This window comes from Sinocyclocheilus grahami, unplaced genomic scaffold (genome assembly GCF_001515645.1).
Source record: "Sinocyclocheilus grahami isolate Dianchi unplaced genomic scaffold, SAMN03320097.WGS_v1.1 scaffold310.1, whole genome shotgun sequence".
NCBI classification, from domain to species: Eukaryota; Metazoa; Chordata; class Actinopteri; order Cypriniformes; family Cyprinidae; genus Sinocyclocheilus; species Sinocyclocheilus grahami.
The window spans coordinates 49,327-77,270 of record NW_015505489.1 but is presented as its reverse complement, the minus strand read 5'-3'; the positions used below and the strand labels follow the sequence as shown (position 1 = coordinate 77,270).

General features: G+C 37.9%; 1 protein-coding gene across 1 annotated transcript in view; it reads left to right on the top strand.

The window, feature by feature from the left end:
• The window catches only part of dnah5 (dynein, axonemal, heavy chain 5), a 132,123-nt gene that overhangs the window by 66,277 nt on the left and 37,902 nt on the right, over positions 1-27,944 (top strand). Inside the window, exons 50-61 of the mRNA XM_016293920.1 lie at positions 782-1,005; positions 1,480-1,678; positions 2,723-2,895; positions 3,285-3,415; positions 6,369-6,522; positions 12,055-12,322; positions 13,058-13,289; positions 13,890-14,004; positions 19,463-19,639; positions 22,974-23,177; positions 24,274-24,453; positions 25,823-25,960. Of these exons, the coding sequence (XP_016149406.1) occupies positions 782-1,005; positions 1,480-1,678; positions 2,723-2,895; positions 3,285-3,415; positions 6,369-6,522; positions 12,055-12,322; positions 13,058-13,289; positions 13,890-14,004; positions 19,463-19,639; positions 22,974-23,177; positions 24,274-24,453; positions 25,823-25,960 (2,195 nt within the window). The remainder of the gene's footprint in view (positions 1-781; positions 1,006-1,479; positions 1,679-2,722; positions 2,896-3,284; positions 3,416-6,368; positions 6,523-12,054; positions 12,323-13,057; positions 13,290-13,889; positions 14,005-19,462; positions 19,640-22,973; positions 23,178-24,273; positions 24,454-25,822; positions 25,961-27,944) is intronic.

The window sequence follows — 27,944 nt, the reverse complement described above, 5'->3', positions numbered from 1 at the left end:
ACTAAAAAGGGCACTTTGAAACACAATTGTTTTACCCCTTTGTCTCAAAATTGTAGCAATAACATGCAATCACAGACAGCATTATTCATCAATATTCAGCACACTACAAAATTTTGTCCAAATTGTAATCTTATTCTAAATATTACAGTATTTTGCTCTTTGTGGTTGTGTCATTGTTTTCTTCTTTAAATCTTTGCAGTTCTTTAGTTATGGAGCTGTAGGACATGCACAGAGTATTTCAAATTTACCATTGTTTATATATTGACATTTTAAAATAATCCATCAAATGATCTATTTAGACATGCATTTTAATATGCTATAAAAGGCAGAAAAAAAACCAAAATAATATGTGGAACATGCTTCTTGGCTTGGCTCAGAGAAATATGATTTATCACATCTCATTTAATTCGGTCAAGGTTGTCAACAGCTTTGCTTAAGCAGAACCATTTTTGTAATTGTGTATTGATTCTGACTATGGGTTGTTGTTAGTGGTTCTCTCTCTGCTTGAAGGCCTGAATCTTTATATTGAAGATATAAGTGAATATTTATATCACAGTTTTGAAATGATATTTCAGGCTCACATGCAGGTTAGCCTCCAATCTCGATGTGTGTGTAATATTTTCACTTGTGACAATTGTCATTCTTATTCAGCTCAGTATTCTATCATTCAAAAAGGCCACATTTGCTCATTCTGTCCTTCACTTTTGTGAATTTCCTGTCTGTTAACTACAATCCTTTCTCATTCACTTTAATATGCCATTTACATCTTTTGCTGCCACAGGTGTGATAGGCACTGGTCATTACTGTTCCCGTCGGGCATTTTCAGAAGAAGTACGCAATACAGTGGTCAGGCTGGTTCCACTGACTCGAAAACTATGGCAAATGACAAAGGTTAAAATGCTGCCCACTCCCGCCAACTTCCACTACATTTTTAACCTGCGTGACCTCTCCCGCATCTGGCAGGGAATGCTCAGCGTGACTGCAGAGGTTAATAGCTCGTCTGATGTGAGTGGAACTGTATTTCTGATCTTATTCAGACTCTCAGTGAACAATCTGAATGAAATTTCAGTAACCCATGATTACAGATTACACCATATTAAGCAAGTTGTATGTATGTATGTATGAATTTCCTTTAATTGCCATCCATTTGTCCATTCTTGCATAGTTTTGATTGAGATTCCACTTAATAATTCTGATTCCTAAACTGATCCCTTAATTCCATTAATGATTCTACTTTATTTGATAACATGTAATACTTCTGGCTCAATAGATTAATTCATTTGCATATTAGACTACAATGGTTGCATTATGTTTGTTGTTGCCAGTAAGAAAAATACAATAGACGTTCATGTTAACTGTTAATGGAATCAACTGTTAATGTAAACAACTTACAATATTTTTTTTTATTCCCATATTCTTTCAATGAAACCCAACGTACATTGTTTAAACAGAAAGATTTTGTATAAAATATTGGTCCAGGTATTACTACGGCTGTGGAAGCATGAATGCAAACGTGTTATTGCTGACCGGTTCACTGCCCCAGAGGATGTGGCCTGGTTTGACTACACACTGGCCAAGCTGGTGGAAGAAGAGCTTGGGGAAGACGAACGAATGGTGGTGGATCTTGGGGTGGATTCCTACTTTGTGGACTTTCTCAGAGATGCACCTGAGGCCACAGGTAATGATCAGAACAAATCCAAAACCAAATATAATGACAATGTTTTTTTATTATTAAATTGAGTAAAGTATTAAGTTACCAGTGCCAGTTCTGTCTAATAAATTTGTTTAGTAGCATTGTTCTTTGCTGTTTTTTTAGTATGCCGACAAGAGTAAAAATAACTTCCCTCTGGCATAACCAAGATGGTCACCAAAGAACTGACTTGCCTTAAAAGGACTTTGAACATGCCTATTAAGGACCTACCCAAATATTATTTGTATTCATTTGATTTTCATTTTAAAGGAACACTCTACTATTTTTGAAAATAGTCTCATTTTCCAACTCCCCTAGAGTTAAACAGTTGAGTTTTACCGTTTTTGAATCCATTCAGCCGATCTCCGAGTCTGGCGGTAGCACTTTTAGCTGTAGCTTAGCATAGATCATTGAATCTGATTAGATCGTTAGCATCTCGCTCAAAAATGACCAAAGAGTTTTGATATTTTTCCTATTTAAAACTTGACTCCTCTGTAGTTACGGAAAATGAAAAGTTATTACGCAGCGCTTCGCTGGGGACTATTTTCAAGCGCTGCGTAACATCATTGCGCCTGCTGCACCCATGGTACGGTAGCAAAGTTCCTTGATTATAACGCCGGAATGAGAGTATAGTTCCTAGCCATATCGGCCTAGAAAATGGCAACTTTTCATTTTCCATCGGTCTTAGTACAAGAGTCAAGTTTTAAATAGGAAAAATATAGAAACTCTTTGGTCATTTTTGAGCGAGATGCTAACGGTCTAATCAGATTCAATGATCTATGCTAAGCTACAGCTAAAAGTGCTACTGCCAGACCCGGAGATCGGCTGGGGATGGATTCGAATGGATTCGAAAACGCTAAAACTCAACTGTTTAACTCTAGGGGAGTTGGAAAATGAGCCTATTTTCAAAAATAGTGGAGTGTTCCTTTAATGCAACAAAAATAATAAGATATTTCCTAACATTGCTTTCATAATTTGCAACTTCTCTTCTGAATTGAAATGAAATATCTAGGACTGATGTATTATATACAGGTGAAGAGCCAGAGGAAACTGATTTCGACATGCCAAAAGTATACGAGCCCATCAAATCCTTTGATAGTCTAATGGAGAGGCTGAACATGTTTTTGAGTAATTATAACGAGAGTATCAGAGGAGCAGGCATGGATATGGTCTTCTTCAGGGATGCCATGATTCATCTGGTTAAGGTACATAGAGTACAGTATCTTACTACACTGATGTTTCTTGTATCTCTGTATTGACAGCATATTATCATCAGGGCTCAACCCTGGCCAGCTGAGTAATCCTGCCCTTGATATCATAAGAATGTTTTTAGGGCTCAAATTTTTTTTTAAAAGAACAAGCTTGCTATAAGATATTAGCATCATTCTAGCATGCAAGAGAAAAATAAATGTAGTGCTCACAAGAAATTTAGATGATTCCAATAAAGTAGGACCTACACATGTCCTACTTTAGAGAAGAGTACAAATAAGTACAAATAAGTTTCCTTATGTAAAGTGTGCGTATAAATGTTTTGCATGGTAGTGAGGTTGCATCTGTCTCTACCTTTTTTCTCTCTTGCACACTTTTTCCCTAGATTTCTCGGATTATCAGGACCCCTCGGGGAAATGGCCTTCTGGTCGGTGTAGGGGGATCTGGAAAACAGAGTCTGACAAGACTAGCATCTTTCATCGCTGGCTACAAGACTTTCCAGATTACACTCACCCGGTGAGTCACCTTCACGCACTCAATCATTTATAGCCTCTTTATTCAAATTCACTTTTCCCCTCCTGATGAACAGTGTCTCTTGTTATTTGAGTAGCAGATCTACATCATCACATGTCTAGACAAGATTTATAATGCAACTCATTATTAAGTAGCAATAACATAGTTATAGCACAGTAATATACATGTGTTTTGTTGTCTATGTTTATGTCAAAAGTCAATAAGAACAATGTATATATATAATATATATAATACCCTATAATATATATAATACCAATACTACTATATATAATACTAATTCTACTATACAGTGCCTTGCGAATGTATTCATACTCTTGTTGCTGCCTTATGTTAAACTGCTTTAAATTAGTTTTTTTCCACAATAATCTACACTCCATACACCATAATTGTCAAGCAAAAAAACAGTTTTTTAACATCTTTGCAAATGTATTAAAAATAAAAAAAATAAAATGATTCCATTGCATAAGTATTCATACCCTTATCTGCAACAGTTGAAATTTAGCTCAGGAGCATTCATTTTGCTTGTAGATATTACTACACTTCAAGGGAAGTTAACCTGTGGCAAATTCAATTGAATGGGTATGATTTGGAAAGGCGCACACGTCTTAATAAAAGGTCTAACAGCTGATAATGCATATCAGAGCAAAAACCAAGCCCTGAGGACAAAAGAACTGCCTGTAGAGCTCAGAAACAGATTTGCGTCAAGCCACACATCTGTGGAAGAGTTCAGAAAAAAATTCCGCTTCATTGCAAGTGTGCTGTAGCATGCTGTGGGGCTGTTTTTCAGCAGCAGGGACTGAGGGACTCGTTAGAGAAGAAGAAAAGATCAGTGCAGCAAAATATAGAGATAGCCTAAATGAAAACCCAGTCCAGAGCATTCAGAACCTCAGACTGGGCAGAAGGTTCACCTTCCAACAGGACAATGACCCTAAGCACACAGCAAGAGCGGCGTATAGACAACTGTGTGAATGTCCTTGAGTGGCCCAGCCAGGGCCTGGGATTGAACCCAATCAAATAATTCTGGAGAAATCTGAAAATGTGCATCTGCCCCCATCCAACCTGACAGAGCTTGAGAGGTGAACAGGTGAGGTGAAGAATGGCAGATAATTGCAAAATGCTGATGAGCAAAGCTTGTCGCATCAAACAAAAAAAGACTTGAGGCTGTTAAGGTGCTTCAGCTAAATATTTAGTTAATGAATACTTATTTAGTTTAGTTTATGAATACTTATGCAATGTTCTTATTTCAGTTTTATATTTTTTATAAATTTACGAAGTTGTGACAATTCTGTTTTTGCTTTGTCAGTATGGTGTATGGAGTGTAGATTTATGTGGAAAAAAAAGTAATTTAAAGAAGTTTATCATAAGGCAGCAACATAACAAAATGTAAAAAAAAAACGAAGGGGTATGAATACTTTCGCATGGCACTGTATATAATACCAATACATACCAATACTACTGATTGGGCAAAGCCATGGGTTAATTGACACATTTCATGTGATTGGCACCAATTTGTAAAAAAAAAAATTCTCCATTCCCCCTATCATTGATGTTTCTACTGTAATATAAATAAAAAGGTGGCTTTGGTTTCTCTGGTGTAATGCAGTTTAGTTGTACTCCAGTAGATGGTATCTCTGCATAACAGTGTTCTGGTCTTCACTTTCCAATTTTACTCTGCTGTTGCTGACTATAAAGAGGAAAGAACTCATCCAATCAACTGTGCAGTCAGACTCAGACAATGAGACTGGACTTTTTCAATTCAGACCCCTGTCTTCCCATGCAACTCATAATTCAGTGATAAAATTGAAAGTGGGAATATCTGTTAATCATTCAATTCTGTAAAAAAAAATAAATAAATAAAAAACAGGAGGCCATCTGTCAAGTGATTATTTTTATATGGGAATCATTTTCTCTGGTGGGAGTGGAATGTTTTGCCTGTGGCCACCTGTGTCCACAGCACTTTTCTTTATATTGCGTTTGTGATGATAGCAGGAAAGCCTTTGGAAATTTAACTTGTATTTGGAGAATGTTTTCCATGCTGCTTATATTTTAGAATGATATGAATGAATATGGTGTTGATCTCAGAGTGTGTCTGGTTCCCCAGAGAAAACAGATTGATTTCACCTTGTTGTGTTCAAAACACAAGCTGCTCACAATTCTCTGCATCCAAGTGGTCTTTTTTTTATTTATTTTTTTTACAACTATTTCCATCTCTGTTTGGTACAGTGTTGTAAAAAGTCAAGCTATCAGTTTTGTTCACTTTCTTGCTATATCCAAAACACAAACCAAAAAAAAAGTTTCTGGGGTCGTCCTTACAGAGAAGACACAAGTGCTTCTCAGATTGCTCTATTAAACACGTTTTTATACATTCCTAATATATTTCAAATTGTGTTGCATCTACAGTATAAGTTAAATATCACACTGCATCTATAGTATAAGTTAAATATTTTGCTAATAGATCAACTTTGTTTATAGATCAACATAGTTTGACAGTAAATTGAGAACATGTTGCTATATGGCAACACTGTAATATAAATGAATTGCAGTAATGCATATACTGAGTAATATAATAATTGTAATATTAATTGTATTTATGCATACAAAACAGAATTTAAATTTGTTTCATTTGTTCAGAAAAATGAACACAGCTATCGGCCAGGAAGAAAGCCAAGAAGTGCACAACTGAATCTAAAACTGAGGATGAGCTAGGTTTTTAACAACACATTTGCATGTTCATGGTGCTTTGTTGTTTGTTTATTGGTCACATGACATGAAAACAAGTAAATGTTTTATATTGTTTTTCTTTAAAAATAATTAATTGTATTCATATTTTATGATTTCATTCATTATAATTTCTTTTTTTTTTTTACCAACCCAGTTTGGGAAACCCTGCCAGAGGAATAAAGACTGCTAATTTGCATGCTGTGTTTTTCTGTAGTTCCTACAACACCCTCAACCTGATGGAGGACCTGAAGGGATTGTACAGGACTGCTGGACAACAGGGCAAAGGCATCAGCTTTATTTTCACTGACAACGAGATCAAGGACGAATCCTTCCTGGAGTACATGAACAACGTCCTTTCATCAGGAGAGGTCAGAGAACTGTTCGGACATCATGCTTATAGAAACACAAAATTAGAAAGCCACCTTTTTATTAGAAACACACTTCCCCACAAGCCATTCCATGATGTTTTCAGAACACTCGCTAAAATAAGCCAAGCTACATGTGTTCCCAAGGTTACAACGTATGTCCCTCTAATAACTCAACCTTTATTTCACTACAAATAAGTCAGATTTCCCAAGGCGCTATAATGAAAATATACAAAGGGAGCATGTCGCCCTGTCCTCTGACAAATTACAGAGCTCATTCTGTGTGGTAATGACACACAAATAAATAGGATCTGTGAGGCACGAGATGCATTGCTTCATATTAGAGAGACAGATGGGTTTGTCAAAGAGGGGGGAAAATGGCAGCTCTGCGTCCTGGAATGTGACTCCTGCCAGAGAGCATTGGCTGCACTTGTGGATTTCATCCATCACACTGAAGCCAACAGAGCAGTACTGAGGAGGTGTTGCTTTAACATGACTGCACCTCAGGGGAGAACACTGCACTTCTGCAGAGCTAAGGGTGGACAGAGGGAAGAGTTGGAGAGACAAACTGTTTATTTGGAATTACATTTGTTGAAAGAGAATGGACACATTAGTATAATATTCCAAGAGTACATACAGTAAAAAAAAAAATTCTCCATTCCCCCTATCATTGATGTTTCTACTGTAATATAAATAAAAAGGTGGCTTTGGTTTCTCTGGTGTAATGCAGTTTAGTTGTACTCCAGTAGATGGTATCTCTGCATAACAGTGTTCTGGTCTTCACTTTCCAATTTTACTCTGCTGTTGCTGACTATAAAGAGGAAAGAACTCATCCAATCAACTGTGCAGTCAGACTCAGACAATGAGACTGGACTTTTTCAAATCAGACCCCTGTCTTCCCATGCAACTCATAATTCAGTGATAAAATTGAAAGTGGGAATATCTGTTAATCATTCAATTCTGTAAAAAAAAATAAATAAATAAAAAACAGGAGGCCATCTGTCAAGTGATTATTTTTATATGGGAATCATTTTCTCTGGTGGGAGTGGAATGTTTTGCCTGTGGCCACCTGTGTCCACAGCACTTTTCTTTATATTGCGTTTGTGATGATAGCAGGAAAGCCTTTGGAAATTTAACTTGTATTTGGAGAATGTTTTCCATGCTGCTTATATTTTAGAATGATATGAATGAATATGGTGTTGATCTCAGAGTGTGTCTGGTTCCCCAGAGAAAACAGATTGATTTCACCTTGTTGTGTTCAAAACACAAGCTGCTCACAATTCTCTGCATCCAAGTGGTCTTTTTTTTATTTATTTTTTTTACAACTATTTCCATCTCTGTTTGGTACAGTGTTGTAAAAAGTCAAGCTATCAGTTTTGTTCACTTTCTTGCTATATCCAAAACACAAACCAAAAAAAAAGTTTCTGGGGTCGTCCTTACAGAGAAGACACAAGTGCTTCTCAGATTGCTCTATTAAACACGTTTTTATACATTCCTAATATATTTCAAATTGTGTTGCATCTACAGTATAAGTTAAATATCACACTGCATCTATAGTATAAGTTAAATATTTTGCTAATAGATCAACTTTGTTTATAGATCAACATAGTTTGACAGTAAATTGAGAACATGTTGCTATATGGCAACACTGTAATATAAATGAATTGCAGTAATGCATATACTGAGTAATATAATAATTGTAATATTAATTGTATTTATGCATACAAAACAGAATTTAAATTTGTTTCATTTGTTCAGAAAAATGAACACAGCTATCGGCCAGGAAGAAAGCCAAGAAGTGCACAACTGAATCTAAAACTGAGGATGAGCTAGGTTTTTAACAACACATTTGCATGTTCATGGTGCTTTGTTGTTTGTTTATTGGTCACATGACATGAAAACAAGTAAATGTTTTATATTGTTTTTCTTTAAAAATAATTAATTGTATTCATATTTTATGATTTCATTCATTATAATTTCTTTTTTTTTTTTACCAACCCAGTTTGGGAAACCCTGCCAGAGGAATAAAGACTGCTAATTTGCATGCTGTGTTTTTCTGTAGTTCCTACAACACCCTCAACCTGATGGAGGACCTGAAGGGATTGTACAGGACTGCTGGACAACAGGGCAAAGGCATCAGCTTTATTTTCACTGACAACGAGATCAAGGACGAATCCTTCCTGGAGTACATGAACAACGTCCTTTCATCAGGAGAGGTCAGAGAACTGTTCGGACATCATGCTTATAGAAACACAAAATTAGAAAGCCACCTTTTTATTAGAAACACACTTCCCCACAAGCCATTCCATGATGTTTTCAGAACACTCGCTAAAATAAGCCAAGCTACATGTGTTCCCAAGGTTACAACGTATGTCCCTCTAATAACTCAACCTTTATTTCACTACAAATAAGTCAGATTTCCCAAGGCGCTATAATGAAAATATACAAAGGGAGCATGTCGCCCTGTCCTCTGACAAATTACAGAGCTCATTCTGTGTGGTAATGACACACAAATAAATAGGATCTGTGAGGCACGAGATGCATTGCTTCATATTAGAGAGACAGATGGGTTTGTCAAAGAGGGGGGAAAATGGCAGCTCTGCGTCCTGGAATGTGACTCCTGCCAGAGAGCATTGGCTGCACTTGTGGATTTCATCCATCACACTGAAGCCAACAGAGCAGTACTGAGGAGGTGTTGCTTTAACATGACTGCACCTCAGGGGAGAACACTGCACTTCTGCAGAGCTAAGGGTGGACAGAGGGAAGAGTTGGAGAGACAAACTGTTTATTTGGAATTACATTTGTTGAAAGAGAATGGACACATTAGTATAATATTCCAAGAGTACATAATCTATCTATCTATCTATCTATCTATCTATCTATCTATCTATCTATCTATCTATCTATCTATCTATCTATCTATCTATCTGTCTATCTGTCTGTCTGTCTATCTATATCTATATATCTATATATCTAGATCTATATATAAATAAATATATATATATATATTTTATATATATAACAGATTTTTGTTTCAACAGAAAGCTAAGAATTCTTGTGCCCTTACTAAGCTTAATCATAAACTAAAATAATTTAATAATTTTGATAATTTTATTTAATTATTTGTTTGTTGGTTTTTTTAAGTTGATTGGGACAGAGGCCAAATTCTGTCATTTTGTAGCATTTATTTTTTTCTTCCCTAAATCTCCTTTCTGAGTCATGTTGAGGTTTATTGCACCAAAAACAATCATAATTTAGTTTACAATAATTACAGATTTCCTACAATTAATTCAAGAATTCAATCAGCACAATACACTGCAAACTGACATTCACATCTGGCTCCATTTTGATATGGAACATTTACTTTGCAAACACTGTTTATCTTTACTTCAATATGCTCATAGGTGATTACTATCATGATGATTTTTGAATGAGTTATAAATGACAGTGGGGACTGGGGAGGGAGCTTTGCTTTTGTTTTTTTCTTTTGCTTTTTTTCTTTTTTTTAAAGGTAAAACTCTTTTATTTAAAAACAGAAAAGAAAAGTCAGTTTTATGTGATATTCTTTTAAAAAAGATGGATTAAAACATGGTTAAGATGTGATTAATATTATTATGGTATAAAAACAGTCAAATTTGCATAATATTTAATAAACAAAAATGCAAGGCGTATATGTTGTGAAAGGCAAATTCTATGCAAATCTGCAGAGATCTGTAGGAAAAGATTCCATGTGGGCCTATAAGAAAGAGGGAGGGAGAGAGTAAGTGGGTAGCCACAGGGAAACCAGTCACAGAATAAGTACCAGGAATAATAAAAAGATTTACAAATGATTAAATGTGTTTAATTTGCACTATGTTCCAATGTGTCTTACTCACCATCACTGAATAAATAAAAGGGTTAGAGAATAATTGGCCATCATTCAAACCGCAGGGTGTACCTCTTGGTGTTTTTGAAGTTGTCATAAAGTCTTAGAAAGGTTTTTGGTCAGCCGGGTTTGGTGAAGGTTATTTCATTAATCATGCTGTTAAGTACATAAAGAGAATTGACTGCACAGGAGAAGAGCACTCGAGGGCCCAGGGAGAGATGGCCCTGCTCAAGAAAATTAATGAAGCACACAAGCCCTCAGTTATACTGAGGATCTCAGGGTTTAGTTGGGAAACCGATAAGGCGAGACTGTGTGGAAGACAGAGGCATTAACAAATGGAGTTTAGTGCAAGTTATTATCCAAGATACTGAAAAGAGAGCAGAACAGCAAGATAATTATTTAAGGGACATGACGAGACAGACTCCAGCATTTTTATCTCATGGTAATTGCTTTATTTTTGTGAGACTGAGTGTGTTGTACTCTGTCGTGCAGCAGGAGGCCTGTGTAGCCAAGCTTAAGTGAAATATGTTCCAGTTCCAGAAATATGTTCCTTGTTCCAGTCATGCACTAATGCATTTGTAGTCCTTCTGAGAGCTTTTGTCTCCTGACAGACTGTTGTATCATAATATAATATATTAGCATTATCTTATACAGTGGGGCCCAGCAGTATCAGACCACATTGAAAATCTGGGATTCCAAATGTAATTTAAAACATGGAAATAAACAATGTTTTATTGTTTCTGACCATTTAGAATGAAGAAATAATATGGTCTTAACTAAAAAAAGAAATAAGAGAATGCACTATTTCTAGGTCTCTAAATCAAATAAGCAAACTTGTGACGCTGACCATGTTAACAAGTCAAAAAACTTCCACTGATGCACACAAATTACTCCTTGGAACATTCTCAAAAGTGATAAACTCAAGTAAATACTTATCACCGTTTGAAAAATCCCAACTCTAATGTACCCCAAAAGCTTGAAAGGGATAAGAGAGAATTAATTTAAGGTGATCTGTTCATTTCAATAAATTAATACCCAATGAATACGATCACCTCAAAGGAATGATTCACTAAATAATGAAAATTCTGCAACCCTTTATTCAGCCTCATGTCATTCCAAATCCATAATACATTCTTTCTTCTTTGGAACATAAAAGGAGGTGTTTTGAAGAAACTGTTCAGACTGTTCTTTGTCATGTATTGCTCTACCATAACCAGGGGCTACCAAGGTGCCATAAAATCATATGACTCATGGGCTGTATTCCAAGTCTTCTGATGCCATATGATAGAATTGAGTGAAGAGCAAACCAAAATTGAATTAAATCTTTTTTAGTTTGACACATTTTCAAATATAGTGAATCACATATTTTCATTGTATGTAAAAGAGCACAGTCTTAAGAATGTTTTTCTTTTGTGGGCCACGAAAGAAAGTCATGCAGGTTTGGAAAGACATGAGTATGAATAAATGATAACAGACTTTGTATTTTGGGGGGAACTAACCCTTAAGTGATTCAGAGAATGACTAAGAACATTCAAATGTCTTCTCCCTTCCTTTGAAGGAGTAAATTTATTCCCTCAGGTCTGTCATTATGTCTATATTGTACATTTGTTGTAAATTCCCAGAGAAACCAGGTTTAATCTAATTAGCTGTGAAATATTTTTCTGCCACAGGTGTCCAATCTGTTTGCTCGTGATGAGATCGACGAGATTATCAGTGACCTCATTCCAGTCATGAAGCGAGAGTTTCCACGGCGTCCACCGACAAATGAAAACCTACATGAGTATTTTATGAGCAGAGTGAGGCAGAACCTTCACGTGGTTCTGTGCTTCTCTCCAGTCGGGGAGAGGTTCCGTAATCGAGCTTTGAAGTTTCCTGCTCTCATTTCAGGATGCACCATGGACTGGTTTAGTCGCTGGCCCAAAGATGCTCTGATCGCAGGTCAGTAATTTGAAATGCCAGATCCATTAAGGTTCAATATACCCAAGGGGAACCCTAAAGTCTGGCAGTGATTCTAATGCCTTAATAAATAAAATATATCATTTCAAAGAAAGGGATACAGCTCATTTTTTGAGCGAGTGCATTTACTGAAATTTGTGTTCTGGATCAAACAAAACTAGAATGGAGCATACAATGACTGGTTTGACAGAGTGGCAATATTTTACTGCTGTTTCAAATGGTTTTGGCCCCATTTGACCCCATTTTGGGATTTGTATGTTGCTTGTGGAATGAAAAAACAATTAATTCCAGAGACCCAGCATCTATAAACAATGCCAAATCCCAGACCAGATTTACCTGTTAAAATCAGCACTCAAACCAATGTCTTATAATGCTAATTGTCTATTCCGAAAATAGCCACCATGAATTATTGTCAGAGTAAATTTGTGTGCCTATTAAGTTTGATGCAGAAAACAAGTAATTTAGGAATGACACAAAATGATCCACAAACCGTTTAAATCAGTCACATTGTAGAGAACATATCTTCTGCTCTGTTAGAACATGAGGGTTAATGTAGCTGAGAACAATAATTTAAACATATTTAAAGACAATCAAGAAAAGCATCAGCAATCAGTCGTAGCAAAATGAATGTGATTGTAGCTATTGCTAGATAAACAGTATATATACATATTGTGCAGAGAAATAGGAAAAACATGCTTTTCGTTTGTTTTTTCTTAGTGTCAGAACACTTCCTGTCCACGTATGACATAGACTGCACTCCCGAGGTAAAGGGGGAAGTGGTACAGTGCATGGGCTCTTTTCAGGATGGGGTGGCAGAAAAGTGTGCAGATTATTTTCAGAGGTACCGCCGTTCCACACACGTCACACCCAAATCCTACCTGTCATTCATCCATGACTACAAGACCATCTACAAAGAAAAGCACTTAGAGGTTCAGACTCTCGCTGATAGGTCAGTATAATCAGAAATAGAATGATGAGAGCTTAAATTAATATAAAGTCCTGACTTTGAAGGGTGAATTCACTAAAGTGATGTGCCACTTTTGTGCACTGTATTTGTGCAAGAAAAAAAATCATTATAACCAGGTTAAACATGTTATAAACATAGTGTTGAAATAGTGCTGCGCTGTTTTCCCTTTTGTCCAAGCATGTCACCTTTCTATGTAAATTAGACTACAGATTCTGCCTTATGCAAAAACCAGACATTATTTGCCTGGCATAATTACTGTAGTATTACTGACCAAAGGAAATAAGATGGTAGATTGGATGCTGTGGCATGATACAGTAAAATCTACTCAAAGTATGCCAGATTGCAGTAATATTCTGCATCCTCCACAGCCTACAACAATATCTGAAATTGCACTGTGCATGGACATTTGTGGGTGCATTTGTATTGTTACTTAATTTGCATAATTCAGTTAGTCCATGCAAATAAACAGCACTATCAGCAGGCACATTCTTAGTGGATTCCACCCTGATTTTCTGTAAAAAATTAATTACGGAGTCTGGAATGTGTTGTAGACTTTCATTTCCAAGTGTATTGTTTCATTAGGATGAACACCGGCCTCCAGAAACTCAAGGAGGCCTCTGAGTCTGTTGCTGCCCTCAGCAAAGAACTGGAGGTGAAGGAGAAAGAACTTCAAATAGCCAATGAGAAGGCTGATATGGTAAATGTTTTTGTTAACGATTGTGTACCTCCCTACATAACTTTCAATTCTGATTATTTCAAAATGTTATTTATTACTTCTAACCACAGTTAGCTGGTAAAGGTCAACAAAACTCTCTCAAAGTCCTGGTAAATTTTAACAGAGGCCCCTCAGGAGTGTGTCAGCTCCCCTGTCCACTTCATTCTATACACGATTGATTGCTTGAGTCATCATCCCAGAAATGAACTTTCCAGGCCATATTGAAGTTCTTGGTTTGCTGTACATGGACAGGAGTACAAAGGATTATTACTCAGATATCGACATGTTTGTGTCCTGGGGGCAAAACGAGTCAAAAGATATTTGTCCTTAAAATAAATAACAGACTACAGGCCAGTAGTTATTAACGTCCAACATATTGTGCAGGTCAGCTTGTGCAGACTGACAGCATGCTCACCTTGAAGACAAGTGGATAGCCTCTGCTTCAGGTTACACTAGAGCAGAGATGTGCAGCTCTTCTCCTGGAGCGCCACTGTCCTGCAGAGTTTAGCTCCATCCATAATCAAACACACATGAAAAATCCAAACAAAGTCTTCAGGATTACTTGAAGTTATAACAAGCAGGTGTGTTTGATTAGGGATGGAATTAAACACTGCAGAACAGGTCAGAAATTGCCCATCTTTGCACTTGATTTTTTTTTTCACAGACTTTTTAAACAGTTCATTCTGACAGCGATTTTCATGCTCAGTGACACCAGGTCGCTGTACTGTTGGTTGTTTGTAGGTGTTCCTGCTGTTGGATGTCAGGGCTCCAGAGAGAGGAGGATTCAAGTTGCAGGGTAAAATAATATTTAACACAGAAAAACAAGGGCTAGACATGATCAAGTCCAGGCAGCCATTAAAGGGAGAGCAGTCTGCACAGGAGGATAGGAATGACGGTTGAGGCAGAGGAGCAGCTGGCAGTGGTGGCAGGTGAGGTGGGGAGAAGGGTAGAGGGATATGGCAGCGGGGGAAATAAATGTTGGGATGACGAAGACAGCCCAGCAGCCAGGAAGGTGGGGAAGCTGGAACAAAAATTAATAAATAAAACAAAATAAAAAGGGGAAAAAAACCTCCAGAAAGAAAGAGTTCAAATAAAGAGGGGGGGGGGGATAAATATGAAACTCTTAGAGGGATGGTGAGGTAAAAGAAAAAAAGAAAAAAGGAAAAATAAAAAGTAAACTGGTTATGCAAGTGGGAGCTCCTCAAAACCCACCTTACACCCTATCAAAGCAATGTTTAAAATGGGAAAAAATAAGACAACTATGGTAGACAAGATTACAGAGCAAGACATGAGTGACTAAATGTAAATACACGATCTAGCTCAAGACTTTGCACACACACACAAAAAAATAAAATACAAAATAAAAAATTGGTAGTATAAAGGGAAATATGAAAGGAAACTAACAGTTGTGGAGTGGTAACAGATGAGGATGATAATGAACTGACAAGATAGGAAGAGGGCTGGACAACAACTAACAGTTAATAACATGGCTAAACACAACAGAACATAAACACCATGCACCAAAACACATGGTCAGACAAACACAACAGTCATGTGCCCCAAATAAACAAAGAGACAAACACAAACACAGCTGGATCGAAGACCCCCACGGAGGAGTGGATGACCAGGGCAGAGTCCAGACCGCAGCCATGATGGAGGCCCACGGTGGAGTTGATGGAGGGAGGAGCCATGGTGGAAGAAGGGCTGTCTCCACCAGGGACCCGACTGATGGAGATGGAGCCGTTGGAAGAGGAGCCCAGGGCAGAGACGGAGAGCCGCAGAGCCAAGGCGACACTGAGGATCCGAAGGGCCATGACGGAGGTGACAACTCAGGCGACTGAGGAAAAAGCGAGGATCCGGAAGACCGCGGTGGAGCCGGAGCAACAGAGGACCAAGGTGGAGCTGAGGGGAGGGAGGATTCCAACGGAGCCAGAGGTATGAAGGGACGGGGTGTAGCCAGAGGAGTGTAAGGCGGAGCCGGAGGGACGAGGGAGCCCGGCGGAGCTGGTGGGCTGACGGCCATGGTGGAGACGAGGGAGCCAGGAGCCAAGGTGGAGCCAATGGGTCGAAGGGCTGAAGTGGAGTCCGGGTCTCGGAGGCTGAAGGCAAAGACCAGGGATCCCCCAACCATGATGTAGCTGGAGATTAAAAGTCCCGCAGTGAATCCACACACAATACTTCCCACAGAGGTGGAGCTGAGGAATAGAAAGGGAACAGAGGAGACAGAGAACATATTTTAGAAAACAGTTCAGGGATAGAAATCATAGAGAGTTCATTAACAGCCTCCTTGGCTATAACAGAACAGACAGAGCATTCATAACTGGGCGCCACCACCACGCAAGGAGCTGAAGCAAGCTCCGCCACCTCTGGAGGTTCTGCAGCCTCAACTGCCACCTCTGGAGATCCTTCGGTGGCTGCCATTGGCTCTGGAGTTTCGGCGGTAGTGTGTGCAGCCCAAACACACCGTAAAGCCATCCCCCATATAGGAAGTGCTGTAGACATGGGGATTACTTCTGGGACAGGAGGGCTTGAGAGCATTGGTTTAGGGGTAGCGTCCCTCTCAACCTCCCCTACTGTAAAGGAGGGATTCACAAAACTGCAGTACAAATTCAATAAACTGTGCTAGGGTCCAGCTGGGGTCTTCTTCTTGTAAGTTTAGACTAATATTTGGATCAAGTCCACTCCAGAAACAGTCTTTTACCATAGCCTCATCACTAGGCATAAGGTGGCTATACAAAAGGAACTCCTCCACATAGCGGTGACAGTGATTTCACCAAGTACAACATGTTCCTGGATCAACATCCTTGTTGATCCAGGAACAACATTCCTATCAACCAATCAGAATTGAGGGATAACTTTTCAGGAAATATCTGTTTTAGGCTTACAATCAGGGTTAGGTGCTTCTACACCCTTGTTAATCAGCTATCATTTCACACTGTTTTTAGGAATAAATTATGGGTAAGGTTAGGTTTAGGGGTAGGGATTGGGTTAAGTCTATATTTTTGGACAGTTATGTTGATCCAGGATCAACAAATTATGTTGATCCAGGAACATGTCCTCCACATAGCATTCAATGGGTCGGCCATTCTGAGTTGCTGCTAGATAAAAAAAAAACTCCTACTAGATCCATAATGTGGTCAGTTGTTCTGTAACGTTGCAGAGACGAGATGAGGCAAACAGAGGTGAGAATCTACGTGCAGGAGTTTAATAAAAATTCAGGAAACAACAAGTAATCCAACCTGGGTAAAACAAGGAACTCAGACAACAACTGACCAAGACTAACTGAAACACTGGGCTATTTATACACAGAGACGCAAACTGGATAACAAGGTAACAAGACACACCTGAGAAAGGAATCAAGACAACCAATGAAACAATAGGACTACAAGTTGACTACAAAAAACACTCTAGACAGGAAGTAACACAAAAGTCTAAACACAAGACAGGGGAAGATCATGACACTATCAAACCAGCATCCTGACACTGGATGCCTAGTGGGTTGTGGTTATAGCTTTTGGAAATCTAATCTCAAACGAGATGTATTGCTAGTAAAAGTAAAATTTCTCTTTATTTTGACATTTTTTTCTGTCAAAAAAGTACATTCTGTTGGGGAAATATTTATATGCCTTATGGGAAGCAAAATTTGTTTCCCTTTCCAAGGCAATTAGAACATGCCATTTTGAAGGCTGTTAATTTGATTTATTCATTTAGATTAATTTATTTTTTTAAATCTCCACAGTCAACTCAACTGCTGATACTGCAGGCAATAGGCCTCGCCAAACCAGGGGGTTTCCAAGCATGTTGAAGTTGAACTGTTTTTAATTTGAAATACTCTTTAAAAACATGGCTCTCTTGGCACAAGATGTTGATGCACTTTTATTTTATTTTATTTATTATTATTATTTTTAACAATCAATGGCCCTAGTTGTTTAAGTGTTTCTGGCAGTCTTACAGAATTCAATCAGATCTGCATCACAAATTATTGCAGTAACTTTTCAGAACTAATACAATCACAGATTTCTCACCTTGTAAAAACTGCCATTGATGATCTATTAAAGATGATCTGTGTTAATTGCTGCCCTTCTCTCCAGATGATATACGAGTAGTCTCTCATTAGTCAGGCTCAGAAGATAGTTTTCCATGGGGATTGTGCTTGTGTCGTCTTTATAGTCAGCAAATAAAATAAAAAAATGCACTCTATTTTCTAAATGCATGTTACACATTTTATTGTGAACAATTCATCAGTGCATAGATTTAATTTCTTTCAAATATTTTGATTTTAAAGAAATTGGACCTTCCATTGAAAATAACAGGCTTCTTCCTGGTGACATATGCAGGACTTTGTCCAATTAGACCACTTAAAGGGGTCATGAACTGCCTTTTTTTATTATGTTGTACTGTTCTCAGAGGTCCACTTATGATGTTATCAAGATTTTTACATAAAAAACATAATATTTTAGCAGTAATAGGCTATTTTCTGTCCTGTTTTGACCCCCCTCTCATCAGAACGCTCTGTATGAATAGGCATGGCAGATTGTAGACTCGGAAGTTAACGCCCTCCGCTATGATTGGCTAACAGTTTTGCATATTTAAAAATCTGCATGAATGTTTGCCAGCCGACATCCTTCACAGATGGACCCTGCTGTGATTTAGGTTAAAAACGCTAGTACATATCAAAAGATCTGTAATAACAGACAAAGCAATTGTGACCAGGTAATAAAAACAGTTACTCACACTTGTGTGGTGCGACATTACTGTTGGATTCAATAGAGTCGGTACTGAATTGTCTTTTAATTTCAGTCTTTCAGAAAATCTGGCATCGAATTGTGTCTTGTTTGTAAACAAATCCGCGGTGAAATGAAGTGAACAAACTTTTATAGACGTGGTCTGGAAATAAAGCTAATCCATTCTTTCCTAATGTTGGGATTTGATGGAAGGTTATGCAGAGATGGTGTTTGTCCACAATTTGGCTCTGCACAATGTCTTGTTGTCTTCTGAGCCATCTTTATCGTTTGATTTCTGTGTAAACCTGCGTTCGTCTCTCTCGTTATTTACACTACATTTGCATCAGTGGGCGGAGCTAAGAACCAAGTCCCCACCCTAGAGTTTTTCTATTTCTTATCACAATACAGAAGAAAAGATCTGTTGCTACTTCTGATTCTTTATTACTTTAAAGTTGTATGGTATTGTAGTATGTATTGTATTGTATATTTTAGTGCATTCTACTACGTTCTATTCTGTTCTAAATGAAATCCGTCATGCTGCATAAAGCTTGAAAGTAACCATTCAGTGAAAGAACTGCCTACCAGTCACAGGCTAACTAAAGATCAATACTGTGCTCTGAAACATTAGGATGACAAATTAACAGCCCCAGAGTCAGAATTATTACAGAGTCAGAGGTTGATTTTAGTGTTTTCATTTGTTCTCATTTTTGTTTCAGGTGTTGAAGGAGGTGACTGTGAAGGCTCAGGCTGCTGAGAAGGTCAAAGTCGAAGTTCAGAAGGTCAAAGATAAAGCGCAGGCCATAGTGGACAGCATCTCTGCAGACAAGGCCATTGCTGAAGAGAAGTTGGAGGCAGCAAGGCCTGCTCTGGAAGAGGCTGAGGCAGCACTGCAGGTCAGGAACAATATGGAGCGATTACATGGCAACATTGGCGAGGAGAGAATGAGAGGAGTGTGATGTTTGTGGGGCATTATGGTGCCTGCAGCTTCAGTGTAATTACATGCTGCCTGTGAGGGTGTAAAAATAGATTGTGCGATGGCAGGGTTGCTGTAGGGGGTCTCGTAGCGAGCAGGGGTCTGATAGCAACTGCCTCTAACCAACCCCACACACCCACTCACTCATATAACCACACAAACACATACCCCACCTCTCCCCTCCACCACCTGCCCACTGTGTCCCTCCCATGAATCTGTCCATAATGCATCCCATCATACCTGGGACTCTTTTTTTTCTGTTTTGATTTTTCTGTGCACATTTCAATATGTCTGCTCTAGATGACGCAGATCACTTCCAGTTTAGTTGCAATAACTAGAATTTAGCTACATACTTTTAGCTCATTACTATAGCTTATAGCTTATAAATATTATATGTTAAAATATACTTTACTTATTTGGCATAATATTCTAATCAGATATTTTATAAATTTTGAATGATTTATTGAGACACCCATATATGAGAAATACTGCACTACGTAGCATCTCTGCAGACAAGGCCATTGCTGAAGAGAAGTTGGAGGCAGCAAGGCCTGCTCTGGAAGAGGCTGAGGCAGCACTGCAGGTCAGGAACAATATGGAGCGATTACATGGCAACATTGGCGAGGAGAGAATGAGAGGAGTGTGATGTTTGTGGGGCATTATGGTGCCTGCAGCTTCAGTGTAATTACATGCTGCCTGTGAGGGTGTAAAAATAGATTGTGCGATGGCAGGGTTGCTGTAGGGGGTCTCGTAGCGAGCAGGGGTCTGATAGCAACTGCCTCTAACCAACCCCACACACCCACTCACTCATATAACCACACAAACACATACCCCACCTCTCCCCTCCACCACCTGCCCACTGTGTCCCTCCCATGAATCTGTCCATAATGCATCCCATCATACCTGGGACTCTTTTTTTTCTGTTTTGATTTTTCTGTGCACATTTCAATATGTCTGCTCTAGATGACGCAGATCACTTCCAGTTTAGTTGCAATAACTAAAATTTAGCTACATACTTTTAGCTCATTACTATAGCTTATAGCTTATAAATATTATATGTTAAAATATACTTTACTTATTTGGCATAATATTCTAATCAGATATTTTATACATTTTGAATGATTTATTGAGACACCCATATATGAGAAATACTGCACTACGTTGTTTTAAGTTAGTTTCACAAAGCTTTTAAAGCTAACTTGTGTAATGTAATTTTAAACAAAATCAGGCCAAGACAAAGTATGTATCACTGTTATGTATTTCCTGAGAAAGGAACCAGATGCTTCATCATGATATTGACGCTATGGGAATGCCTTCAGTGTAACTGGTTTCTGAAGCATATATGGGTACACATCCATCTTGATTCAGTACCGTACTCATATGATGTCACTATGTGCACTGGCATACTATAATAGGGCGTCCGTAATAGTCATCAGCTTTGAATTGTCTTAAGGAGGATGCACAGGCATTCCTGAAGTATGGCATATATATATATATATATATATATATATATATATATATATATATATATATATATGAAAGCAAGTTAAGAAAGCAACTGATCATAGTGATGTGGATTTTTGCACAAGCTCTGCAATTTGACACTCCACTCCTGTCAAATTAAGTCACATTTATTTATGTAGCAATTTATACAATAAGCTTTAAAGTATTAAACATGAACCAACCAGATAAGATTTCCATGTTAAAGAAGGCAGAGCCACAGAGCACACCTACCTATTATGTAATTGCCATGGACCAATGGTAGTTTGAAGGCATTTACCAGCTGGGGCACATTTTCTGAAAAGTTCGCTTTAGCAAGCTATTTTGAACTTTGTTTTGTGCCTTTTGGAAAGAAGTCACACCAGTATGTTCTTTGATTTCACTTGAAGTATTTCAAGGCATTAAGGGTCACTAGCCATTCACATCTCAGTTTTGAAAAAGGCTCAAAAATGGAAGCGAAAAGCTCTGGAGAGGTTGGGGGTGGAAGGAGGGGAGAATAGAGCATGAGGCCTTCTCTCATCCCACCCTCCAACCTCTCCTGTGAAGGGCAATGTCTCAATCACTTCCAGACCAACAACAACACTATACAGATGAATTAATTTGTTTAAAGGGGTCATATGATGCTTTTTTAAAGATCATTATTTTGTGTATTTGGTGTAACAGAATATGTTGACATGCTTTAATGTTCAAAAAACACGTTACTTTTCAAATACTGTACATTATTGTAAGTCCTCTATGCCCCGCCTCTGTCAAACGCTTCGTTTTCTACAGGGATCTTATCTATGCACAATCAGCTTGTAACACTCCGAAGAGAAAGGAAAACTTGAAATCGCATCATATGACCCCTTTAATATTTAAAACCAAGATTGTTTGGGACATATAGCATACATTGTAAGTAATAGTGCTTACATTTACACTACCCTTCAAAAGTTTATTTATTTATTTATTTTTGATTGAAATAAATTTATACTTTTAATTTATTATTAAATTAATCAAGAGTGACACTAAAGAATGTTACTAAATATATTTTATTTCAAATAAACGCTGTTCTTTTGAATGTTCTACTCATCAAATAATCCTGAGAAAATTGTTTTCAACATGATATTAAGAAATGTCAGCATATTGGAATGAATTCCGAAGGATCATATGACACTGAGGGATGGAGTAATGGCTGCTGAAAATGCAGTTTTGCCATCACAGGATTAAATAAAATTTTAAACTATAATAAATAGCAAACAGTTATTTTCATTTATAATATTTTACACTATTGCTGTTTTATTGTATTTTTGATCAAATAAATTCAACCTTGGAAAGCATAAGAGACAAAAAAATATATATATACAGATATTTTGATTGGTGGTATGTTAAAATGAGATACCCCAGATTAGCAATTCAAGCAGGGACAATAATAGCATTGTCTAGCATTCTGTCCATTCTGAAATTTCATCTTTTATCACTGACTTACTGTAATAAGTCAGCATACTCTAGAACACCCTTGCTACTCTACTCCTTTCCACTGGTTCACAGGTTTATACATCTTTCTACTTTATTCATAAGAGATCAAATAAATCCATCACGGATCGCTCATTAAGCTTATGTGTGCTAAACTTTGTCAACCATGAGCCATAACAGCTGCCACTCAGATGAGTCGGAGCTGCCTCAAACTAGTTGATATGTCAGAATGTTAACAAGATGTCTAATTTACTGCCATTCAGTTTCTTTCTGTATTTCTCTCCCTGTTTATATATAAACAGACCATAAAGCCATCAGATATTGCCACGGTGCGAACACTGGGCAGACCGCCCCACCTCATCATGCGAATTATGGACTGTGTGTTATTGCTCTTCCAGAGGAGAGTGAACACAGTGAAAATTGATCCTGAGAAAAACTGCGCCATGCCCTCCTGGCAAGAATCACTCAAACTTATGACTGCTGGCAACTTCCTGGGCAGTCTTCAGGTACAAGTCTTTATACTAGATACCATTCTTGGTATTTTTCCCTGAAGTTATATAACTTGTCATATATAGTTAAGGTTTCTTGCACCAAAAACAGTCATATTTTAGTTTGCATAACTATTTCCCGTTCTCTGCACAATTAAACAAGGCCGTTATGAATTCTATGTAAATTTCCTCTTAACATGTGAAAAAGTAACAGTGATTTGCTGTGTAGTTTATAATATAGTTTTAACTGCGTCTTTCGCTGAAACCATGTCTTTTAGTGTTCAGGAATATTCAAATATACACTCAAAAAAATACTGGGTTGTTTCAGCCCAACTTTGGGTCAAATATGGACTAACCCAACTGTTGGGTTCATTTTTTAATACATTTTTTAAGTCCATATTTGACCCGGAGTTGGGTTAAAACAACCCAGCATTTTTTGAGTGTGTAGTGTTTTGTTTATTACTCCACTGTGATTGAATGGACCAATCTGAACACTGCATTGTTAATATCTATGTTCATGTATTATTTGTTGGGCAATTAAAATATAGCACCACTGTAGTTGTAACCACAAGGAGTTATTTTAGCTGTATTACCAGCAGTACCAGTAGTAGTACCAATATTGATACCAGTACATGATTGAAAACTGGATTTTTTTACTTATGATGCTTCTTAACAAACAGAAAGAAAGAAAGAAAGAAAGAAAGAGACTGACGCTTAACAGAAAGAAAGAAAGGGAATCCTCTTTGATTTTTGGCTTTACACTTTCCGAAGCCAACAGATGCTGTGACAGTAATTAGGATTTTAGTGGACAGAAAAGCCCTGGGACAAAATTCAGTTAAAATGCTGGCATGAATAAGTTAAGCTCTGACAGCTAATCAATACAGCATTTTACACACACACACACACACACACACATAGCATACTGGTATATCTTGTAGAACATATTTTAAAAGCTGTCTGTTTGCATTTAAGATAAGGTTCCATGCATAATCTGTATCTTCTAACAACAGACAAATATCAAATAAAATTGGCATTTTCAAGAGCATAATTTCAAACATGTTCCATATAATGTACACCTATATTGTTTTACTCCAGCTTTTGTTTTGTCCTCCAGCAATTCCCCAAAGATACCATCAATGAGGAGGTGGTGGAACTCCTTTCTCCATACTTTGACATGTCAGACTATAACATAGAAACAGCCAAGAGAGTGTGCGGCAATGTTGCAGGGCTTTGCTCCTGGACCAAAGCAATGGCTGCCTTCTTCTCTATCAATAAAGAAGTGCTTCCTTTGAAGGTCAGAACACTTGATTGTTTTTACATGATGCAACCTCACAGGCCCCGATTTAAACTGTCAAAACACTTAAACTGTCAAAACTATTAGTTTATGAATTGCTATTGATATTTGATTATTCTTTACCTTTGGGCACGATTTATTATTTTATTATCTTTTGATATGATAGTTTACTTTCAAACAGTTACCTGGTACCTCAGATGCACACTTTTCAAATACCACAAGAAATTCAAATTATAGCTGCTTTTAGTTCATATTTGTTAGCTTCAATACTCCTAATATATATTGACAGGTTAACCTTTAGCAGATACATGCATGCAAAAATTACCTTTATTATTATTATTTTTTTTTGTTGGAAAGCAGACAATTCTGTCTACCACCACCCCTGAAATACTTACCTTCTTTGGACTAGTAATATCAAGTAAGAAATTATGGCTGTTTAAACATATGAAACATTTCATGGGGCCTTTAAAACTGTAAATGTTTTTCAGTTGTTCAAGGGCATTATTTGAGTTTATCATTGGCAAGTACTAAGTAAACTTAAAGTCAAAATTTACAGATGCACACTTGCACAAACAGTTTTTTTTATGCATACTTTGTATTTTACATTTTTTCTTGATATATATTTTATACAGTGCAAAATCCAAACATTCAGTTTTATTTCACAAAATGAATTTAATGTGAATGTTTCTGACCAAAATTACTTTGTGCAGCTGCGATTTTAAAAAATGTGAACCAGTGTGTGTAACCTTGTCGAAGCACATTAATAGTTGTGTACAGTGTCCAAATTTAACATTCACCAAGCAACAAATGCAAGTAAAAACGTTTGTGGGAAAAAAAATATGAATATTGTGATAAAACATTATGAATATTGTGATAAAATGTGCAGCCCTGCGCTCAAGCAGACCTGGAGCTCTTTAAAAACTGGAAGAAAAAAACAAACAAAATGTAAAATAATTTTCTAATTTGTATAATTTCATCTGGAAAATCACAATTAGATTTAGAACTGCATATTTTTTATGAAATTATACAAATGCAGTTTCTTTGCTCGTAAAAACTTTGCATTTTTACTGCAAAACAGTTAGGTTTCAGACTGCAATTGGTTGCTTTTTGTGACTTTAGTTAGCTACATTAAGTTAGAACTATGCTCTAAATATTTATAGGGGTTATTCAGTAGTCTCCTTACTTTGTTAGGGACATGGCCCTATACATTGTGTACCTAAATCTACCCATGCAACACATCACAATGATCATTTTTAGTTTTGTCCAGTGGAAAATGATTTCTTGTTTCCTTTTAGAATTCCTTGCTTTAACCTGCTGTTTTCCAGGAGCTGGATCAATTTATAACACTGTCTCTCTTCATCATCCTCAGGCTAATCTGGCAGTTCAGGAGAACAGGCTGGACATAGCTAATGTGGACCTCCAGAAAGCCCAGGCAGAACTAGATGCTAAGCAAGCAGAGCTGGATGTAGTTCAGGCAGAGTATGAGAAGGCCATGATGGAAAAACAGGTAACCACTGTGTTAAATAGATTAGGGCAGGGGTGTTCACTCCAGCTTCTGAAGGGTCACTGTCCTGCAGAATTTAGCCCTTAAATAAACACAACTGAACCATCTTCTCAAGGTCTTTAGAATTACTAGAGACATCCAGGCTGGTATGTTGAGGAACGTTGGCTCTAAACTTTAGACATTTGCTCTCCAGGAGCAGGATTGGACACCCCTAGCTAAGGGTCAAAGATATGTCATCATGATGACACAAATCATTTAAATATAATGATATAATTTAAATAATATAATAAATAAGGTTATAATAATAACCTTAAATTAAACCCAGAGAATTCACTGAGAAAATTTAAATTTTCTTACTTGCCTTAAATACCAGCAATATCCCAAAGAAAATCAAGATTTTTCCACTTTTCTAATTATTCTGTGAAAAATGGTGAATCAGCTGTCATTTAGTGCTTTAAGTAAATACTCAATCAATCACTAATTTGCATTTTTGCATAAAATTGAATGTAATGAGCAATTTTGTAAACAAATCTAAAACCATCTTGCAGATGAATCATTCAGGCTTGTACTCTGTGTGCCTCTACAAAATTAATACTAATGTTTTAAATGGTTGGAAGCAAACATCAATGTTCCCATTCACAATCTATAATGAGCCTTATTAACATTTCATAAATTGTTTGATAATTGTGTGATTAACAGCTTGACTGACTGATGTCCTGTCCTTTGGAGTTGATTTATGTCAGGCCTGATCATACGTACTTAAGAGAACAGATGTTCACTTTACCTGTAAGAAGTTTTACTAATTTACCTGTTTCCACACATTGAAAGAAGTGGAAATTGAAATGAAGAAAGGCATGTTCCCTTTCATGGGAACTTCGAACTGCGTCCTCTAGGGGTCGCTATGGGGAACGCCTCGTCGTGACCCGTGTCTGAAGCATACATTGATAAAGCACCAACTCGTTGTCCGGCAACAGCCATGACGTCACTACCGGTGCGACTATAGTATAAATAGGCGCCGGGAGAACACATCATTCTCTTCTTCGTCTTTATTGACTGTTTTGTTTGAAGCGTGCATTTCTGTGGAATCCCTATTCATCTCATTATGGCGAGCACTAGCAAAGCGTTTAAGGATGTGTGCATCCGTGTTGACGTTGTTTAACATCTGATGACACACACGATCTATGCGTTGTTTGTTTGGGCGAAGAGCATGCACGCGATGCCTCCAGGGAGGCAATTGGCATGCACTGCGAGCGTTTTATCCAAGGGAAAAGCTCCGCTCTCGTTTGTCTCTCTTTTCGAGGAAAGAGGGGCAGCCATCTGCTTCCCGCAATTCAGGACCCGCCGCTGCTGAGGCACGGAAGGGAATGAGCTCGTGGGGATCACAGGTGGATCTCGCCGATGAGTTTGAAGAGGGGTTTCCCTTTCGCGATCGTCGGCTGTGCACGAGAGTGAGTCGCTGGAGGATGATGTTATTTCATTAACATTGTCTGATTCAGGGGCCAGTGTTCTGCTGGGATCAGCCCAAGCAAAAGCAGGAAATGTCTGAGGAGGACAAAGAAGCTGAGGCTGAGCCTTCCCAAATCCTCCTGCCCTGCGGATGATGAGCTTTTGGGAATTATGGATCGCGCCACGGCGAGGCTTTACTTGCAGTGAAGCGGGTGAAGAAAGTGACATCGCGAAGTATCTCGATGAACGTTATTCTTCTGGCCATAACCCTCCAGCTCAGGTGAGCCTTCCTTTCTTCCTGTTTTCCATATAAAGATTGAGAAGGAATGGAAGAGGCCATTTTTTCCTCACGCATCCATCGATTCCAGCAAACGAGTTATGCCAACATCGAAGAGATTCGCGAAAACGGTTATGAGAAGATGCCCCTATAGAGAGACGCTGGACCGCTATCTCTCTATGGGTGAGATGTCCTCTAAAACTCCCCTCCTTGACATCTTGCACGGATGCCAGGGCATACGCAGCAGCAGCAGGTCGGGCTGTC